General features: G+C 48.3%; 7 protein-coding genes across 7 annotated transcripts; 3 read left to right on the top strand and 4 right to left on the bottom strand.

The window, feature by feature from the left end:
* Positions 1 to 677: 677 nt before the first annotated feature.
* On the top strand, positions 678 to 1,065 carry CTRU02_201007 (uncharacterized protein; the record flags this gene model as incomplete). The annotated part of the gene is made up of 2 exons (XM_036719023.1): positions 678 to 966; positions 1,034 to 1,065. The coding sequence occupies 2 exons, from the start codon at positions 678 to 680 to the stop codon at positions 1,063 to 1,065; spliced, it is 321 nt and encodes a 106-aa protein (XP_036590023.1).
* Positions 1,066 to 1,926: 861 nt separating this feature from the next.
* Positions 1,927 to 3,128, top strand: CTRU02_201006 (uncharacterized protein; the record flags this gene model as incomplete). Its single annotated transcript, XM_036719022.1, has 2 exons — positions 1,927 to 2,233; positions 2,287 to 3,128. The coding sequence occupies 2 exons, from the start codon at positions 1,927 to 1,929 to the stop codon at positions 3,126 to 3,128; spliced, it is 1,149 nt and encodes a 382-aa protein (XP_036590022.1).
* Positions 3,129 to 4,074: 946 nt separating this feature from the next.
* Positions 4,075 to 5,574, bottom strand: CTRU02_201005 (transposase; the record flags this gene model as incomplete). Its single annotated transcript, XM_070203777.1, has 2 exons — positions 4,075 to 5,108; positions 5,193 to 5,574. The coding sequence occupies 2 exons, from the start codon at positions 5,572 to 5,574 to the stop codon at positions 4,075 to 4,077; spliced, it is 1,416 nt and encodes a 471-aa protein (XP_070062359.1).
* Positions 5,575 to 7,187: 1,613 nt separating this feature from the next.
* On the bottom strand, positions 7,188 to 8,027 carry CTRU02_201004 (PLC-like phosphodiesterase; the record flags this gene model as incomplete). Its single annotated transcript, XM_036719021.1, has 1 exon — positions 7,188 to 8,027. One exon carries the CDS (start codon positions 8,025 to 8,027, stop codon positions 7,188 to 7,190), a length of 840 nt encoding a protein of 279 aa, XP_036590021.1.
* Positions 8,028 to 9,067: 1,040 nt separating this feature from the next.
* CTRU02_201003 (uncharacterized protein) lies at positions 9,068 to 9,848 on the bottom strand (the record flags this gene model as incomplete). Its single annotated transcript, XM_036719020.1, has 2 exons — positions 9,068 to 9,571; positions 9,633 to 9,848. 2 exons carry the CDS (start codon positions 9,846 to 9,848, stop codon positions 9,068 to 9,070), a joined length of 720 nt encoding a protein of 239 aa, XP_036590020.1.
* A 1,419-nt stretch (positions 9,849 to 11,267) lies between these two features.
* CTRU02_201002 (uncharacterized protein) lies at positions 11,268 to 12,425 on the bottom strand (the record flags this gene model as incomplete). Its single annotated transcript, XM_036719019.1, has 1 exon — positions 11,268 to 12,425. One exon carries the CDS (start codon positions 12,423 to 12,425, stop codon positions 11,268 to 11,270), a length of 1,158 nt encoding a protein of 385 aa, XP_036590019.1.
* Positions 12,426 to 13,314: 889 nt separating this feature from the next.
* Positions 13,315 to 17,829, top strand: CTRU02_201001 (class III chitinase; the record flags this gene model as incomplete). The annotated part of the gene is made up of 9 exons (XM_036719018.1): positions 13,315 to 13,589; positions 13,650 to 13,795; positions 13,859 to 14,254; positions 14,280 to 14,627; positions 14,689 to 14,696; positions 14,775 to 14,862; positions 14,938 to 16,353; positions 16,430 to 16,505; positions 16,584 to 17,829. The coding sequence occupies 9 exons, from the start codon at positions 13,315 to 13,317 to the stop codon at positions 17,827 to 17,829; spliced, it is 3,999 nt and encodes a 1,332-aa protein (XP_036590018.1).
* Positions 17,830 to 18,053: the final 224 nt, after the last annotated feature.

The raw sequence follows: 18,053 nt of genomic DNA, 5'->3' as shown, positions 1-18,053 counted from the left end.
TATACTACTACTAGAGCTATACTGTTGGTAAAGAGATCCTCCTTAGCCCTGGACAGAAGCCTTATGGTTTCTCTTATCTTATGCAAGGTGGCTTCGATGATGATAGCCTTAGCAAGATACTGAGGAAAGCAGCTAGCCCGAGAGCCGCTCGGGCAATGGTCGACGCCGGGCTTCGCCATTCAAACGAGTTCATTAGAAGAAGAACACAGCAAGCGGAGAAGACCCATTCCTATTGGCGAGGAGAGTAGCGATGCAGCTCCCAGTTAGCTAGGCTTATTGGGGAGGCTGACGATGCATAGATGCAAGAACTTGACTTTAGTAAGCCGTCACGGTCAGAATTCTTCAAAAGACATCATGGAGGCAGAAGGGCGAAGAACTCTTGCTGTAGTGCTTTCTACTGCATTCCTTCCGAGACCTACTAGAGCTTTATCCGAGCTGTAGCTTCAACCTACGTGCTCGTTCTTGATCTCATTTCGGCGTCAACACGAAACATTAGGTCGGCAGTACCTAGGGCGGTATTACTATATGCCGTTATAGCAACATTATTAAAGACCTTTGTTAATCCTATGAACCCGAGATTTCAGTATGTCCTTGACAACGCAACTGGAATCGGCCAACCGCCCCTAACTTTACAAAACGGTAAGCCAAAGAAGAGGGGTCTGGGAATAGCGACAACTATGGAAAACTACGGCTTTGGGTTTTTACCTGACAACCTTGTTGACTGGGGGGACTTTAAAATCCACGAGGATTTGACGTCTGGTTTGGATATTCCTGGCTTTAAGATCTCTACTGGGAAGCGGGCATATGACGAGATCGAGGATAGCCCGGGTGCCTTGTTTGCAATGCTGCGAGAGCTTCTTGAGGCGGAATGGAAACACAAGGGGAGAGTGAAGATGATCTGCCGTCTGAGTAGTTATCTCATCCTGCGCGAGTACCGCAAGTACGCCTTGAAGCGTATCTGCTATGGTAAGACATTATCTAGCCTGATGATGCAGGAGATTGAGGGAGACCATGTACCCTTTACCTTCGATAGCCTTCGGCGCTTTACGGAAGGGTGCGGCCTAGAGCTCGCGATCTCTGGAAATAACAGGACGAAATATAGGGATTTGAGCCTTTTCTGGAAGTTTACTTGGGCCGATATGCCTAGTGACCCGGAAAGGGGGAAATCGAGGAAGGATCCAGGATCAACTTTCAAGAACGAAAATTGGAGGAGCTGGTATAAGAGTATGAGCGACACAATCAGCCGCCAGATCAGACTTCACAGTCGTCGAGACGCTCCTATTACGCCCGAATCGTTTGAAGAACAGCATAAGGCACTCTTCTTTTCACAGCACTCCGCATTCCCATTTCCAGGCGAGAATGGCAGCCTCGTCAAGAGCAAAGATCACCAGACGAACACAAGATGCATCTTATGCACCGGTGTATGTTATCAAGGTCAGAAGCCTGGCGCGAAATATTTGCCTCTAGATATTGTAGGCTTGAAGGAAAGGTACTATATGCTTCATCACAACGATACGGCGAGGAAGATTGGATAGGAGATTCCAATCGGGATGAGAAACATCTGGACAGCGAGCAAGATAAGGCAGGAGGTTGAAGGCTGCGTGGCAGACGGGGTTGTATAGCATTACAAGAAAATAGGGAAGGTTAGAATCTTTCAAGGGCAGATTTCCTTGATTTATGCATGCATTGAATATCAGGGAAAGAAAACTTATGACTAGTGTATGATGGCCTAGCGTGTCTGGCTATGCCTTGTAGTTGCATTACTAGGGGGCGTATGAGCTAGGGTTGAGGGGTGGAAGAAGGCATGGGCTAGGGTAGGAGAGTGCGGGTATTAATCCATCGCTAAGGATAAATAAACGCACAATCTCCTTCATATAAAAACTTTCTTCCGTCAGTTAGAAAGAATCTATTTAAGTAGCATCCGAGATGCATAAACGCAAAAGGGTCTACTTCAACGACATTGTTGAGTCCACTCCACGGCAGGGGCAAGTCCAGGAGGGCAAGGCATTATTACCGCAATCCCCACGGCAAAGCAGACACGGTAGTAGCAACCCATCTTCTCAGCAAAAATCAACATTCCGTCAAGTTCCCCGAATGCCCTTACCAGCGTTGATTAGGGAGTATAAGAGCCTCAGTATCGCTAAACAAAAAACACATATTACAACTTATATTATAAGTATAGCAGCTATAGCTAATATTCTTCTTTGTTTAGATTATGACTGGTCTATAATCAGTAAGTTCTGCTTTTGCATATAAGGCTTTAATTACTAATACTTAGTGATTTAGGTGAGGAGGTTGAGAAGACCTTAAGAAATCGTGATTCGTCTGGGTCGACCAACGACCTAATAAGCACAACAAAGCATACGACCGAACAGGAAAGTGAAGAGCAACAAAGAAGTGAGCAGCCATTTCTTCATGGATCCGACGACATCACCGCCAGTGCCGGGGCAATCATAGATGGCGACTCGCACAGAACAAGCAATATTCAATCGAAAGAGACGGAGCTGGTCGCAGCCGACAGGAGAAAGATATTACCATCCCGAGTTGGTTCTGGTGAGACAGAACCTCAACAGCAATGTGCAGCGGGCGTGAAACTGAAGAAGGCACCCCGGACTCTTGAAGGTCTCAAAAGACAGATCAACGAGAAAAATTCTTCGACAATAAGGAATGAGATGCAAGACCAGTGGAATAGGTTTACTTCTGCTGGTATAGGACTGATTGACCCATCAAGTCCACGCCTTAGGGAAGAAGACTGTTACCAAATTGGAGAGTTATTATTTTGCCGTATGTTTGGGGGTAAGATCAAAGATCAGTTGTATGACTTGTTGGTGGAGTGTAACTACTCTACTGGCAAGCCTGCAGTTGAACGGCGATTTCAGACAAAGCAACTGGCAAGCGACCTGCGACAGCATAATGCGGAAGAGCTTGCTAGGTTTGCGGAGGCCTGGGGTCGGGTTGACGGGGAGAGTCTTGGTTTGCAGGCAGCGGCTGCCAAGCTACATTTGTACGCAAAGCAGTTCGAAGTTTGGGACCAGTGGCAGACTGTTAGACGACTCTACCAAGGAGACATGCAGAAGGCTTTAGAAATGAAGGCTTTCCTTGGAGATCAAGGCATTCGGCTACGCTAGGGACAAGGTGTAGATACTGGGGTTGCTATGTATCTTGCTCGAGGTCTTGGTTTTACAAAGGAGAAGAGATTGAAGGATATGATTTACGACTATACTATTATTGGAGTTCTGGTGGAAAGGCTAGGAATAGGAGTTCTGGTGTTTATACCAAGTACTATTAGCTCTTGGTGGAAGCGTTTTGGCGGTGGGAACATTGACGGGAACAGCAAGGTTCCAAGGAGAGAAAGGATTAAGGCTGTTTTCGATTTGCTCGTATCTCAAATGCTATAGGTATATACTATCTGTAAGGCAGCTGAGAAGAGTATTGTTAAAGGATTTTTGGCTGATGGTACTATTGAGGTTACAAAAGCCTTGAGAATGATAAAAGATGGGAGACTGAAGAAGGATATTCTAGAGCTACCTTTGATTGATTTTGTATATAGTCTGGATAGGGAGGATAACACATAGGGATCAAACTATTTCTTTAGGTCGCTAGTGGCGGCTAAAAGATTTAGTTGGGGTAGTAGTTGGATGTTTGGGTCGCTAGTGGCGGCCGAAAGATTTAGTGGGGGTGGTAGTTAGATGTTTGGGTCGCCAGTGGCGGCCGAAAGATTTAGTGGGGGTGGTAGTTGGATGTTTGGGTCGCCAGTGGCGGCCGAAAGATTTGGGGTGGTAGTTAGATGTTTGGGTCGCCAGTGGCGGCCGAAAGATTTAGTGGGGGTGGTAGTTGGATGTTTGGGTCGCCAGTGGCGGCCGAAAGATTTGGGGTGGTAGTTAGATGTTTGGGTCGCCAGTGGCGGCCGAAAGATTTAGTGGGGGTGGTAGTTAGATGCAACGGCGCCCGAAACATTCATTCCTATAACGTACATGATAAGCGAGTGAGACAGACAAGCGAGTGAGACAGTAAACCAGACCTTCGCGATAATAATATCGAAATCTATAATAAGAAATCTTAGATTGATTAATACTACTCGGATTCCTGTTCTTCGGATGTTTCCTTAATAAATTGACATGTTCTCGCGTTGTGGCCTGTATTCCCGCATACGCCACACCGACGATGAGTCGTCTCAGACCTCACTTTGCGACCACTACTCCGTCGCGTTTCCTCTTGTAGTTGCGTGTCTGCCTCTCTTTGCGACTGTATATCCTCTCCAGTAGATATAGTAAGACTTCCTCCTTTCTGTAGACGTGTTTTCTTAGCCCTTCGACGCCGACTTAATATTGCATTCTCCTCTCGAAGGATTTGAACCTCTGACTCTAGTAATGCTACCCGATGCCCTAGTCCTTCTGTCCCTCTGGCTAGCTTACTCACAGCACTATAAATTGATGCTGGAGAGCTGCTTCGGTGGCGTGAGATTCGACTCTTAATAAAAGTAGACTGTGATCTTGCTTCGCTTGGGTTGCTCGGCGTCCTAGAGATCCAAGGGTCTGGTGTCTGAGGGACCCCCTCCTCAGGCGTTGGCGTTCGGAACTTTACATCCAGCTTTGAGAGAACACTTTCTGCATTCAAAGGGACAAGTCCAGCTCCTCGGAAACCTCCCTGGATATTTTTCCTCGTAAAAGACTGCTTAAAAGCTTCGTGAAATGCTGCAAAGAAATCTTCCTTCGAGATATGGGTTGTGCCTCGCCGCATCTTATTCTCAATTTGCCGACCGTAGGCATTCTTTAACGGCTGAAAACAACCAACATCTAAGGGTTGAAGTAGATGAGACGAGTGAGCCGGCATGCACAGTGTAATAATATTGTTTTCTTGACAAAAGAGCTCGAAGGCTGCGGAGTGGTGACTTTCATGACCATCAACAACGAGGAGGCGATATTTCCCAGACGTACGTGGTTTTGTATAAATGTCGAAGTGTCTGATCCAGTCAATACCTCTCTCGTTTGTTGTCCATCCATTTTCAGACGTTGCAATAGCCCAATCGCCCGGAAGAGAGGTTTCTGTATACCAGCTTGAGAGGTGATACTGGCCTGCAACGATGATGTATGGCGGGATGCTCTCCCCTTGGGAATTAATAGCCTAGATAACTGTAACCCATTCCCTATTGCCAGGCTGTGTCATCTTCGTATTTGAACGCCTTTCAGCACTTGTAACAACCATTCCAGAAGCAATAACGCCCATCATAAAGCCGGTCTCATCAAAGTTGTAGATATCAGCATCAGCAATACCATACTTCGCAATTGTATTCTTCACAAGCGAAAACCAGCCACGAATCACCTCTGGATCTTCGCATTGAGCTCTCTTATAGTCATACTTGCGAAAGAAACGCGTCCTAAGCTGTGGTTGTCGCTTGACGAAATTAGAAGCCCAGCGCTTCCCAACTGGAGGCGCGTCGCGCTCTGCGAGAAGTCGATTGGCCATTTCTTCCACACCACTCAGCCGGGGAGGAAATGATCGCGCATCTAGGTCGAGAATATACTCAACTATTGTCTTCTCTTCTAAATCTGATAAATTCCGTGAATTAGGCATGCTGTCGCGTCGTGAGACTATTCCCTTTAGTCGCCGGCTTAATGTTGCGTGACTGACTGTATAGAGTGCACCTGCGGCCCGAGCACTAAGTTTTGGGTCATTTCTCATTGCTTGAAGGGCAATTTGTAACCTTCTTTCAATACTAGCTGATTCCATGATTTATTGTAGAGGAAAAGGTGCCGGTCGCGTCAAGGTGCGACGGTCGCGGTTTACTGTCTCACTCGCTTGTCTGTCTCACTCGCTTATCATGTACGTTATAGATAGTAATCTTTCAAGACCATATAGTCTTGAAAGAAATAATAAAAAGTATTATATTATTAAGAGAACGCAGAAACTAGAGAAAATTAAAGTAATTCTTCTTTAAAAAATAAATACTAGAAAAAAGTAGTAAGTATATAAAATTATAAAATAAGAAAGTCTATCTTATTACATAATAGTCACGTGATATACCACGTGATATTAAATCTAGAGTTAATAAATTAAGTAAGGAAAAGGAAAAAGAACATTATAAAAGAAAGGATAATATAGAATAAAGTAGTTTTTATTTTAAAAGTATTTAATAAAAATATAATAGTAAAATATATAATCTATAGAATTACTTTTTCTTAACTCTAACCCTATTTACCTTAACTGATACTAAGCTATTATTAAGCGCTATATACCTACTTAGCTATATTTATACGCTATATCTAGCTACTTCTATACGCTATAAGTAGGTACTCTTAAACGCTATGTATAGCTACACCTGAGTACTATATCTAGTTACTACTATATATTATTGTTACGGCCTAACCAGTTGGTGCCTAGCCGGCGTAGCTATATAGTGCAGAACAGAGGATAATGATGCCGGAGTCATCATTACCGAAGCTTTTGCTTTGTGCCATAGTTGGTTGCCCTGACCTGCTCGTAACACAATGATGACTCCACCCCGCGTAGAGGGTTATGGGTTCAAATCCCATACGTCGCCAGTCCTCCCTGGTCCCTGTGACGCCCGACCGTGGGCAGGCAATTATGTAGATTGGTTCCCTACTAGCCTGGAGTTTCCCTGCTTATACCCGCGATATGTCCGATTGGTCCTCGGCATAGGGACATGCCTCTTAGAGGGGAGACATGGTGTTACGGCCTAACCAGTTGGTGCCTGGCCGGCGTAGCTATATAGTGCAGAACAGGGGATAATGATGCCGGAGTCATCATTACCGAAGCTTTTGCTTTGTGCCACAGTTGGTTGCCCTGACCTGCTCGTAACAATTATATATCTAAGATTCGTAATACCTTGACTTATTTCTTAGTTAGGTAGTTAAGCTAAATCAAATCAAATTTTTAGTAGATAGTTAAGTTTATCGAAATTCTAGATTAAAGTACATCTCACAAAACTAGTTAAGACCCTGTAAGATTACGGAAAATGAAGTAGCAGTAAATTTACTGCCTTGGGCCTCACACGAAATATGAATTAGAGGTACAGGTTCAATTTTCGACATGACCGTGACGTAGAAAAGTAAGTACATTTCATTGAACGGACACCTAGGGTCTAGTGGGCTAGCTGCGGTACTATGAGTGTTTTGAGGACCGGAGCAATGACCTCATTGTTAAACATCAAACATACAGCTCGTGAACTAAAGCATTGCTGACGCATTGGCTGTGAGAATTAGCCACTTCATCAACTCCCACTCCAGTTCAGCGCCTTTAAGGCTATCCACATTGAGAATGTCGACACCCTCCCTGAGGAGCAGGTTCCAAACCGTGTTTCTGGTTATTATCAGCCACTCTGGGAGATTTGAATATCGAGTCTCCAAGACATGGGAATATGCTTTCTTGGCTTGCTTTTTCAGCTCTGTTGTTCGTGCTTTTGAAAGGCCACCGAACCAAACTGTACCAATGGCTTTTTTGAATGATGCACTGGCATAGGAGGAGCTGGTTGGGTTGAAGGCTTCATCATCCATTTTGGTAAGTGGCGCGTCAAGGATTATGTCTTTGTAGGTCGAGTTCTCCACGACCATTTCGAAGGCTGTGTTGCTAGTTCTGACAACGGTGATAGGCCCATAGTGAAACTGGCTGTCAACAAACTTGCTTAACCAGTCTCTCTGACGCAGTGGTTCCAGCTGCCGTACTACTTCCGGCCAAGCGTCAAGTCCATTTGTCTTCAAATCTACGAGCAGCACCACTGTCTGGTCGGTGTTTGTCTTGTATATGCTATTATGGGAAAGGTGTGTAGAGTTCTCTCGGTCCAATTTACGTTGAGACAGTAAACGAACGAGAGAATCAACATAAAGTCTTTTGAAGGTATTCCCTCGACGAAGTGACCATTTCGTGTGACCGACCAGTAGGTCAGAACTATAAAGCCAGACATCAGCTTCAATGCCCACACAGCCTATGTCGAGAGCGTCATTTATAGGCCGTGGTCTCCAGCAGTCATTATAAGAATGACAAGGAATAGGCCCTACGTTGTTTGCCATCCCGAAATCTTTCGGCGATTGGCGCAGACCTATACGGTCCACAAACCAGACCAATCTCAAAACAATGCTCGTTAAGCGGCATGATGGTTAACTGAAGTCAAAATCTCTGCCATAACACAATGCTTACAATATGACAAAAAAAGAACCCCGCATGCGAAGAAGTGCCTCGATGACCATGGATGTGAAGCCTTGTGAGCAGGACGTATCGTTGTGGTATCCAAAACACAACTTTTCGATAGGGCTGTGGGGGTTGCCTTGTTCATGTCCATACCAACTTCGTTGCGGAATCGATAATCCTCTTGTTGTGGTATTACGATGTGCTTGCTTAAGGGAGTTGTATTTCGCGGCCCAATCACGGTGCTTCGTCTTAGTACATAATCCCTTAGCCAGTACATTTTTCTAGTCTAAGTAGCACTTAGAGCGGGTGTCTTGGGGTACCAAAAACGGGGTGTCTGGGTTACCCAAAAACAGCACCCAGGATGCGAACACATACATTAAATGTGTATTTCCTGTTCAGAAGACCTTTAAGGCGAAAGATGGATGTGGCTGTGTTTTGTTGTTCAACCACTGCTGGCATGCAGGATGGAATTATCTGATGCTGCTACAATAAATTCTGCTAAGATGCGTGAGTAATATCTTTTATTTAATCAAAATATTACATTCTATAAAAATAGTATTGAAGACCAGGTGAACTTATTGCTCTGGCTCCTAAAGTATTTGAGATTTAGGTTTACTGAAGAGAATACTATATATACCAATTTCCTTTAGATCAGAGGGAAAACAAGGAAAGGAAGGTTCATCATTATGAGGTTTCTTTAATTTATTAGCTAAAAGGATTCGTAGCCTAATAAATACGACTAAGAGTTAATTTTATATTTTAAGTTTAAACCACTTCAAGGTTATTTTAAAGCTTTGCCTGAAGGGCTTAAAATCAAAGCTAAAATACCGTGACAATCTATACAAGAGTAATATAAAGCCTACTATAAGTAGAGATAGTTTAGTAATAGTAGTAATAGACTAGAGTATACATGTAGCTAATACTACACATCCTCAACGTAGAGGATCATGTTCGGGGCTAAAGGACCACTCCAGACCTTAATTTTAGTAATCCTCTTCTTTCCAAAGATTGCTCGATACTGGATTAGCAAATAGGCAGCCCCGGCGCCATGGGGACTACCAAGCAAACCGAAGAACCCCTCCGTCTCGGCTTGGTACGGCGTCTTGTTCAAATTCCCCTTCGGCGTGTAGTCAACACCGGGCCATTTAGGTAGTTTATCCAGCGGACCTTTCCCGACCTTGTTCAAGGCTCCTTCAATTAGGTCCTTTGTGCGCTCAAATACTATGGACGAGCGATATATGCGCTGTAGGCTGCTGCCGGAGGCATACATGCTCCATTGCACCGCAACGATGTCGGTCCATTTGGTACTAGGGAGCTCCCAGGCCTCCATATCTTTCGGTTTAACGTCCCATGGCGCAAAATTTACACCGGCGATGATGTACCCGTCCTTGGCGTTGACAATGTTACCCATGGAACCTGTGGTGGCCTAAAAGTCCCACCAAAAGTAGATTAGTCAATGTCTGCTCATTGTAGCTGCAGATACGTACTCTTCTAGTCCTGCCTTGGTCATCTTTCCATGGGTTTGAGTGATACCAGGCCCGGGGAAACTCGTTGTCAACGTTCATTTTCCCGTCGGCCGTTTCCAATGATTTGCGCCACTCATGCGCTTCTTCATCAGAGATCTCATCATCTTCCTCCCATCCAGTCTTCTCAAGTTCATCCTTTGTCACAGTACCAGGCTGCACGTTTTGTGAATTCATCATGCACCAAAGAGCTGCCGTATTTCAAGTCAGTATAATAACACGCGCTTGAGGCAGCAATGCCGTCGTAGTCAGAGATGACGAGCAACATTCGCGTGAAGTAACATTAGGAAATTTGCAGTATAGGGGTTTGGATCTATTCGCTTACTACAACAATTTGGTCAGTTTGATTCTGGTTTGAAATAAACAAGATAGAAGGGCAAACCAAGAAGAAAGGGGTTTGAAGGGGATACAACAGTATGAACCTCCTTGTAATGCGTCTACTGACCTCTTTCCAGTTCTTACTGATTTTTCCCATGCCTCCGGAGTGACTGCGCGAGACACCAGTTCTTGGGACAGAGAAACGTAGGAGTCGTTAAGACCGAGAGGCTCGTCGAGTATACTTCGTTTCTGCAGGGTTGAAAGCTGCTGATCATGGGTACTATGAGAGACATAGGATCCAGCAAACACTGCAAGAGACACACCCAAGACAACGGCGAAGAGACGATATCGGGAACCTCGTCTCCTCGTGCCGGCCGTCGGCCTCTGGCCATCGAGTATGCCAAGAGAAACCATGGCGAATGGGTGCAAGCAGAAGATGAGGAATGAAACCACCAAGATCGAGAACTACACGGTGGCATGCGGCCTCGGCCCAGGCATTTATATAAGGTATGCTTGGAAACAGAACGGTTGGTAGCCGCTGGGCCGTGGGCTTGGAAATCATGGTGGTGCTAAACAGGCCCTGCATGGGTACCGAGATTTCTTCTGATTGTGCTAGGCCCTTGGCTGTTGATGGATTGCAAGCGATCCATGTAAACACCCACAGGGATCAAGGGTTAGACATGAACCGCAGGCTAATTAGTGTTACGGGAGGACCGGTCGCTGTTCCGTTTACGGCACCTGTTCCCACCACGCGGATCCATAACTAGGCAGAAGACTAAAATCTTACAATCTGCACTAGCTCCATATGTGGCCCACTATGTCGGACTCAGGAAGCATGCATGCACATCCGTCCTTCCCGCAAGATCTCGATATACGCTATTTGGTGTTTGATGTGCTTCTGACTTATTACAAGGTTCTGTTCGGGGAGAAGGATGCGACACTCAATTACTACTTTTGCGTCACAAACGTTTGACATTTACAACCGCACTCTAGGCACAGAGAATTTTCAGCAGCAACAGAGTCACGAGGTAGACTCCATTCGATAGTTGATGCTACAGAAACCCATCTAGGGGGGTCGATTCAAGCTATTTAAACATTCTCCACTAAGGCGCAAACCCTGTCTTGCCACTGTCAACCGCTTGAGGGGTCTTACGCCACCCAAGAATCATACCCTGTTGCCTAGAAAGGTCATATTTCTGGGCTATTGCTTATATCGATTGCATGTCTTTGTCTGTTGATGGATGCTGGAACCTCAATAGTCGAAAACCCTGATGTCAATCTTCATTGTGACTGTCCTAGTGCAAGTTCTTCTTCAGTCAGGATACTGCGCCATCTGAAGTAGTAGAATGTGCGGTTTTTGAAGATTGATTTTGACTTCGGGTCTCGCAAACCCAGGTCGATCATACGCTTGTTATCCCAGATTGCAAATCCAAACTTTCGATAAGGTTCGAAGGGAATTCCCATCAGAGGCGATCCCTTAGGGTCATGGCCGGACATTATGTCTTGAAAATGATAAGACATAGGTGTAGTGTCGAGGTGCTCTGGTCCCTGATGGAAGGTGTCCTCCCCAAATCCGAAAGAGGGCTGCTCAGCACATGGGCCCATGAGATTTGAAATTGTCCCCTCAGTCTGAAGTATTGTCGGCAGTCCATGAGCATTGTCTCGAAGACTGATCTGCATGGTACCAGGCCGGGAGGTGATTGTGAGAAAAAAGTCATAGGCGGTTAAGATCTGCTGCCGCTCAAAGTCGAATACCTCGTAAAACTCCCCCAAAGTGCTCGTCAACAGCATGTCGACATCCTGCCCAGGCCAGTGTGCGCCTAGATGACCGCTTTCGCCGGCCCTCTGAAGTTCAATGAAGAACTGTAATCGCCAGAAGGCCTTCGTCATCCGCTGCTCCTCCACCCATGAAGGTGGACCGGTGTGGCGCGGAAGGTGATCATCATGGCTTTCGGCCCTCTGGAATGTTTCCTGGCAACTTTGGCCGGTCCCAAGACGGACGAGGGTGGAGGGCCGAAGCTCCATAGATCTTTTAATTAGATGATCAAGGCAGGCATGAGACCATGCATGAATATTTTCGGCGGTGGCAAGGAAGGAGCGCACCACGCGGACTTGATCCGAGTCAAGTGGTGGAGTTCCGTCAGTTGCAGCAGTCGAGTCAATAGTGGCTATCCTTCGAGCCTCGGATAAGGATGCTGGAAAGCATAAGGCTCGACCCCGGAGAACAGCGCGCATCAGGCGGCGAGTCTGCAGAGGAACAGTTAGTTCTAGAACTGCCTCCACAATCTCAAGCGGAGATCTGTCTAGCACTCCGCCCACGGTGGACGAAGCCTGGGCGAGGCTCCATAGCGACGAAAGGTCCGGCGAGAGCTTGATTATCTGGAGCTGAAGCTCTTCGGGAAGTCGGCCAAACATGTCTTGTGAAAATTTTGTTTTCATGGTCGATGGAAGCAGTTAGTAGTCTTCCTTCCAGCTGTGTGTCGAGAGAAAAGGGGTAATGATAATTTAGGTACTAAACATACGCTATCGCGCTAGTAAAATACCTCTGATGCTACAGTACCTCGGAAGAATGCTTGTAAACTAAAAGAGTACTTATACATGTAGCATACATAAAAGAGTCGAAGGATTTTTTAGCTTTGTCTGCCAGTGGAGAGAGTTCGCAATGAGACGAACAGGGTTTGCAAGGAAGTAGATGCCTAGATGATTTACTCCACGTCATATAACATTGCCGCGTTGAATGATTGGCCGGAAAAGCTCGGGGGTTGTAAGGCTAAGCCCTGTCGGGTAAGCCTCTCGGAGACCAACGGCAACGGCCGCCGCCGCAAGGCCGGCACTGCTGGTAATTAGATAAACTTGGCGACCCACAGACTCGGAAGCGGTCCATGATTCGAAAGCATGGATGCGGGACGCCTCATTTACCTAGTGCGAACGAGCCAATACCAGGTCTGTTCCTGGGGATCAAATACAGCCCTAAGGGTCTTGGCAATCCATTGCTACTTCCGGACTTGAGGGAGAGCCGGTACAAGATGGATCGGGTCCGGTTTTCCGGTCCACAAGCTCGGACTAAACCCTGTGCTGCATGTTGGCGGCCTGAAGTGGACTGCCAGGTTCGCGATCGGCGGGATAGCACGAAAGAGGAAAAAGAAAAAAGAAGAGGAGGCGGGAGCGGGAGAGAGGGAAAACATGAAGGCATAACGGAAATCAGAGACTAGATAGACCCTTGCGCATGAGTGGAAAGGTGGTGTAAATTTGCAGCCTACATCTTATATAGACGCATGGTCCTGCCACAAGCCGTCTTCCTCCATGGGCACTCAGCAGAGATCTGAAAATGGCACGTCTTAAATCGAAAGTGCATTTTCTTGGGTTCGCTCTTGTCGCCGTCCAGGGCGCTCTGGCGGCGGCATCGTCCCCAGGAATCACCCACCAGTCTCCGGAGCGCTCACCTCCTGTTCCCATTCTTGACACTCTGCCATTATACACAACAAGCCAGATTGGCGCCCGGGACTCACCGAATCCCTTTGGTAACTTCTTTGGAAAGAGGCAGCGCGAGGAGGACGAGAATGGTGGTCTTCTATGCAAAAATGGACCCTGCCCCGACCACAGGTAAGATCATCACACTCCTCTGTACTTGGCACAGAGAAAGAAGTCTAACTGTGAACATAGTTGTTGCGGTCCTGCGGGAGTTTGCGGCTACGGTCCAGACTTTTGCGGTGATGGTTGCACCAGTAACTGTGACGCCGTGGCTATGTGTGGCAACTTCTCCGACGGTGGAAACACTAAGTGTGGCATGAACCTATGCTGTAGTTGGGGTGAGTTTCTGAGATCCGTACCAAGTAATTTGCACCTTTACTAAACATAAAACCTTGCGTTAGGTGGATGGTGTGGAACATCTGAGGTTCATTGCATCGGTCCAAACAAATTCACACCATGCCAGGAAGAATTTGGCTCATGCGAGATCATCCGGCCCAACACGTGCGGCGAGGGCTCTGGTTCGACAATGGGACGAACAGTAGGATACTATCTGGCTTCTAACAGTCGAGATCGTCTGTGCAACCGTATCGAGCCCAAGCACATTAAGGCCGAGGACTACACTCATCTCTTCTTCTCATTTGCTTCAATCGACCCCAATACATTCAGGATCCGCCCCTGGGACGCTGCCGACATCCCGCTCATGGAGGCTTTCACGGCTCTCGACACCGAGACCTGGATTGCTGTTGGCGGTTACACATTCAGCGACAAGGGCGACACACACAACCTGGAGCGACATGGTTTCTACTGCTGAGAACCGAGCAGCCTTCATCCAGTCCACAGCCGAATTCATGGACAAATACGGCTTTACCGGAGTTGACCTCGACTGGGAGTATCCCGTAGCCGAAGTCCGGGGCGGAAGAAAGGCCGACACGGACAACTTTACCAAACTCCTCAAGGAGATGAGAGAGGCGTACGGAACCCGATACGGCATCAGTCTTACCCTTGCTCCGGACTACTGGTATCTTCGATACTTTGACGCAGCGGCTATGGAACCATATGTCGACTTCTTCGGCTTTATGGCTTACGATTTGCATGGATTCTGGGATTCCGACGTCGAAGCTCTAGGTTCCCTGGTGCGCGGCCAGGCGGATGTGCGGGAGATCTACAATGGTAAGCATAACACAAGCCCAACTGCGTAGTGGTGACTATTTTGCTAATCGTTCACAGTAAGTAACTGTTGTTGGCTTCAGGCTTGTCTAGATGAGAAGTATTGTTTTACGGGACGCAACTAATACGCCATGATTTCGGGCTTTATAGAACACCCTGCCTCTGTGGTACGCCGGCTTGAACCCGAGCAAACTCAACTTTGGCCTCGCCTGGTACGGACGAGGATACACTCTGTCAGGTATTTTGAGCCATCACTTTCATTTCTCGCTGTTCGTTGCCGATTGAATTTTTTACTAATATTTCAACTTGGCAGACCCCAGTTGCAATGAGCTCGGATGCCCTTTTGCCGGGCCCAGCAAGCCTGCTGAGTGCACCAACTCAGAGGGAGTCATGTCGCTCACTGAGATCAAGAAACTCATTAAAGAAAAGAACTTGACGCCGCGCCTCAACACCCAGTCTATGATGAAGGAGCTCGTCTGGGATGACCAATGGATCGGTTACGACGATGAGGAAACGCACGAGATGAAGCGGAAATTTGCCAACAACCTCTGCTTCGGTGGTACCATGGCCTGGTCTGTAGATTTCAACTCGGGTACTGGCGACTCCGACAGCGCTCCCATCTCCACCGACGGAAGATGTGGTACTGGCTTTGGCGGTACCAAGTGCGAGGGCAGCACATATGGCGACTGCTGCTCCGTGGCGGGCTACTGCGGAGGCAGCGAAGCGCACTGCGGTTCTGGTTGCCAGAGCGGAAAGTGTCTCGTAGGACAGGAGACGACCGACGGAACCTGCGGCGCTGGCCACCACAACTCTTTCTGCGGCCTCTGGCCACAAGGCAGCTGCTGCTCATCGTCGGGCTACTGCGGCGACACTGAGGCTCATTGCGGAACTGGATGCCAGAGCGGTGCTTGCTCCGGGCAGCCGTCGAACGGCGGTGGCTCTGGACCTGTGTACATCGGACCCGAGGTCTACAACGACGCGAACCCGACCGCGTTTTGCTACCCACCGTGTACACTTATCATGCCACCATTCTCGCTCGGCTCGCCTACGACCATCTCTCGACCGCCCGTCACAGTTACCTACATCGACAGCTGGGATACAACCAGTGTGACGACCAGCACCGTGATTACGATCCCTCCAGTCACAACGACCTTTATCGAGGTGTGGAATGTCATATGGGTAGAAGGCGACAACAACGACAATGGCGACGACGACGAAATCATTGTTGGCCTAACCTCGAGTGTAGTTTTCCCTGCCGTCACACTCACCAGGACTAGAGACTCAGCGCCACTGGAAACATGGACATACTCGCCTGGGCCTTGGCCCACGGTCGATCCGGATAGTGACACCCCTATTCCTCCTCCACCTCCTCCTCCGGGCCGTCCTTCATCCATCACTGGCCGCCGAGGCCCCCCCAAGCCGACTTGCAAGGCCGGCGATCACTGTGGAAGTCCCTGCAAGGTCAATTGTGGCGGCGGCGGCGGCGGTGGTGGCGGCGGTGGAGGTGTGTGTATAGGAATTTGCGGCTGCATTGGCCCTAGGTGCAATACACCCAACAGCAACTGCGTCGGCCCAGGGTGCCCCAACGGTGGTGGTGGAGGCGGCGGCGGCGGCGGTGGTGGTGGTGATCCAAACGATCCAGATGAGGAAGATGAAGAGGAGTGCACCACGAGAACCGTCACCGACGTCTGGGTTTCTTGCGACGCTCAGCGAACGACTTCGTGCACAAGTAAGTCAAAACCCCAAAACACGTCGAGACTAGGAGCATGGCGGCTAATCAATCTTCCTTCTCTTTCGTTCCGCAGCCCTTTCAACCTCTCTGGTCAGCGAATGCTCAGCCAGGCCGGTGACAACGACCACGACGGGTGGAAACTGTCCAGCGTAAGTAGTAGTACTTGATTCTATTTCTTTACTCAAAGTCTAGATTGCTGATAAGAGCTTTCCGGTTCGATATTACAGGCCTACCTATGACGCAGAACTGCAGGACGTGCACGACCCATTGCCAGCTGGTGTCAGCCACACGCAGGGAACGACGGTGTTCTCAGGAACCACCATCACCACCTGGGGCTGGAACCGGAACCCACTGGGCGGCACCAGGCCATGGGGTGGTGCAGGTGGAGGACAGGGTTCGCCCACCACCGCTGAAGTTATCCCAACGCTGTCTGGATTACCGACATTGCCAGGCGTTGGTGATGATGCCGCATATACTGGACCAGGCTGTGGCTCCTACACGACGACCAAGATCTGCAACGGCAGTGGAGGGCGGGAAGTGTGCATCGATGGTAAGATCTGCGTGGCCTCGGCCCCTCCTTGCCCGGCGTGGCCGACCAAAGGAACGCCGTTGTGCCCGTCTGACTACCCCATTTGCCTCAAACCCACAACGGTACCGCAATGTGCAATCCAAGGGAGGGAAACTGGCGCGCCCACTGCCCCAGCAGAAGTAGAGGCGATGGTGACCGAGGCGCCCACCTTGCCTACCCCGGCCAACCGTGACTCCCAACGCCAACAAGCGGAAGACTCGGCAGCTCCAGAGAAAGTGCACGATTCCAATGCTGAGGATGATAGCAACATTAACTCTGCGCCGGCCCCAGCCGCAGTGGAAGAAGACGATACGAGCATGAACAATAGCACAGGGTTGGTAGCGCGTTCGCAGCTTCTTGGAGTCAGGCAGAGCTCGGCCTCTGGCTGCGGCGGTCCCGAAAACGGTGGCTGCACGGTAGTCAACGTGTGCGCAGTAGGTGCCTGCGCTTTCACTGAGAGGGTATCTTGCGTGCAAGCGTTCGTACACATCAAGATGCACCCGATCAATATCGAAGTGTCGCTGGACATCTATGAAGATGGAAAATCTGTGTGTTCCGTATCTGTCAAGTGCCTGACCATTAACTCGCCCGACTGCCTCGAGAAGGAGGCTGAAGGCGAGTTTGACTGTGGTAACGGTAACAAGATCGCCGCTTGGGAGAACGGACTATCGACTGTCGATTATGTCTCAAGTAAGACTGACGGCCGCCACTACAAGTTGTACCTTGGCCAAGATGGTGGAGATGATAAATACCCCTGCTCGATCACGGTTCGTTGGTGGGCACTCTGCATCGACAGCGATTGGTCTGCTTCGCAGGGCCTTTGCGGCTCTTCATCTTTACTTGACGCTCCCCCACGACGGCGGTCTCTGGATTCTCCTGCCAAGATGATAGAGCTTTCGCTATGAAGAGCGGTCTGTGACTTTGGAAAGGGGTTTTGGAACAAAACGAGACGTTTATAGCTTTGTGTCATTCTTGGTTTTGCTGAATGTACCATTCTATTACTCTTTTATAAATCAATAACAGTTATTCTTTATTATTAGTACATCTCTTTCGTACATTTGAATGAATGTAGTCTCACTCAACTAGAATCGGACAAGAAGCAGAGAATGCCCAGACATGTTCTAGTCTA

This window comes from Colletotrichum truncatum (assembly GCF_014235925.2).
Source record: "Colletotrichum truncatum strain CMES1059 chromosome Unknown Contig_0001, whole genome shotgun sequence".
NCBI lineage: Eukaryota > Fungi > Ascomycota > Sordariomycetes > Glomerellales > Glomerellaceae > Colletotrichum > Colletotrichum truncatum.
This window is presented reverse-complemented; position numbering and strand designations above follow the sequence as displayed.